Source organism: Glycine soja, chromosome 15 (genome assembly GCF_004193775.1).
Source record: "Glycine soja cultivar W05 chromosome 15, ASM419377v2, whole genome shotgun sequence".
Lineage (NCBI taxonomy): Eukaryota > Viridiplantae > Streptophyta > Magnoliopsida > Fabales > Fabaceae > Glycine > Glycine soja.
Window position 1 is genome coordinate 20,936,967 of NC_041016.1, and position 2,349 is coordinate 20,939,315.

The following is a 2,349-nucleotide window of genomic DNA, read 5'->3' on the forward strand; positions in this document are numbered from 1 at the left end:
CTTTCCCTGTGTGTTTTATTCATTCGGCTGGTTTTTCAAGTTTGTTTTTTTATTTCTTTGCTGACTTTGGTGGGTTCCATTTGTATTTCAGCTTGTGTTTTGTCACGTGTTGCATTTGGCTGTGATAGGAGTAAGATATTTTTTTTTCCAGCAACACGCCTGGATGTCTGTTAATGTTTGTTGAGATGACCATGCTTTAAATTTTTTGTTGCTCATTGTTGTTCAGGTTTTTCCATTGACTACACCATAGATTTAAGAGCAACCAAATTTATGCAGAGTTATGGCACGTGCTCCTGATAAGATTAAGTCGATTGATGGATCAAAAGAAACTCTGAAACTTGCTGTAAGGATCACTAATCTTTGGTTCATTGGGATCCCCAGCAAGTCCGAACAGGTTGAAATGGTTATTGTTGATTCTGATGTATGGTTTTGCCAACTCTTTTCATTGCTATATTATTGACCATTCAACCAGCTATTCATGAGGTTTGTATGTTATAGGGAGATGAAATCCATGTTGTTTGTAAACAAGATCAGCTAAAGTCTTGGAAGGCTAATTTGAAGGAAAGTTCTACTTATGTCATGCATAATTTTAAAGTGCTAAAGAATGATGGTCAATTCAGAGTCTGTAATCATCCATATAAATTAGCTTTTACTGGAGTTACTATTGTTAGGCAATCCGATTTGGATTCCCTTCCTTTTAGGAAATTTAAATTTGATGATTTTTCTAATGTCATTGCTGGTGATTTTCAAACTGGCCTGTTGGTTGGTAGGTCCACCTGCAATTTGCGCATTTATTTTGATCGGCAAATGTATGCCTTTAAGAATGACATATCTTTGGTTTTTGCTTCCTTCAGATATTATTGGTGTGGTTGATGAAGTGGTGTTCCAGCATGTCTCCTAAAAAAATACCAGGGTTGTTTTCAAAATCAAGGACTTGAGGTTATGTTCTACAATTTGACTTTTTTAAATCAGTGTAATTGTTATTTGTATTTTGTGAACATTATAAGATGATATACTGATACATTTATTGTTGTTTGTTTCTGATAGTGACCAAGTGCTATCTTGCACTCTTTGGGAAAATTACTGCCTGCAGTTCTTAGCTTACTTGAAAGACTTTGAAGATGTTAGGCCCATTGTTATCCTTTTGACACATGCCAGAATCAAAGAAGGGCAGGGTAGGCTTAATGTGAAATTTGTGAACTCTGATGCTTATTAAATGATGCGTGCTCTTTTTCTTTGTCACAAATGCAGGATCATATCCAACCTCAATGAGTAATTCTTTGAAAGCTTCAAAACTAATGATCGACGAACTTGTGTTGGAAATAGAAGAGTTCAGTGAGAGGTCTTTTGTTGATGTTGTTGCTTCTGTGTTTAAAGATTTTGTTATTTAATTATGTTGCTTATTTTTCATTGTGGTTTTCTATTTATTCTATTCCTATAGGCTTTTTGATTCAAGAATTGAGGTCAAATCAGTTTTGGCGCCTCCTGGCCGAACCAATTCACAGCTTTCAGGATCGAGTCAGTTATCATCGAAGAATGCATTTCTTTCAAGGGCTGAAGCAAAAAGCATTTGCCAAATTAATGCCATTTTGGAGGTCATGCTCTTATTTATATTCACCGTTGACCTGGGGAATTAAGAATCTAGCTAGGCTAGATTTATTCAATTCTATGATCCTTTTGAGCAAGATTTGATGCCAGTGTTATTTGTGCAGGAAATTGTTTGTGTTACGGTGGGCACGATTACAAAAATAGTGATGGATAATCATTCATGGTGTTACCCAGCTTGCAGCCAATGCCATAAAAAAACTGACATAGACGTGGCAAATTTACACAAGGGGGCTTCTTTTAAAAACATTTTACGTAACAGGGTCTCTTTTAAAAGAAATTCCAAGGGGGGTCTCTTCTGTAAGTGGGTGCCGCCATTAACAATGGCGTGAAGCCTGGAACCTCCAGAGGCAATGGCGGGACAGGGACTGCCGCTATTGGCATTTGCGGGACAGGGGGTGACTCAGCCTAAACCACCATTCGTACTGGCGGGATAGGGCTGAGTAGGAGTGAGAAAAATGGCCTCAGTGCATACCGTCATTCCTCCTGGCGGGACATGCCTACGTGGGCAGTCCCGCCATTGGAGCTGGCGGGATAGGCTTCACTATTTTTTGATGCAACCTGATGGGACTGAAGCATGGTACTGAAGCGTGATGACCTGCACCTAGGGTTCACATGCTATGTCTGAAATTTTTTTTGATGCTAGGGCTAGAGTTCTACTTCACATGCACCCAGTTGTTGCTTTAGAGGATACAAGGGCACTGTATTAGATAGGAAATCAGAAATCACAGAGCTAGGCATGTA

The 2,349-nt window shown here is 38.9% G+C and overlaps 1 protein-coding gene across 1 annotated transcript; it reads left to right on the plus strand.

Annotated features, from left to right (window-relative positions):
• Positions 1–280: 280 nt before the first annotated feature.
• Positions 281–1,637, plus strand: LOC114385939. The gene is made up of 6 exons (XM_028345967.1): positions 281–421; positions 499–766; positions 855–892; positions 1,094–1,175; positions 1,252–1,342; positions 1,442–1,637. Exons 1-6 carry the CDS (start codon positions 281–283, stop codon positions 1,635–1,637), a joined length of 816 nt encoding a protein of 271 aa, XP_028201768.1.
• Positions 1,638–2,349: the final 712 nt, after the last annotated feature.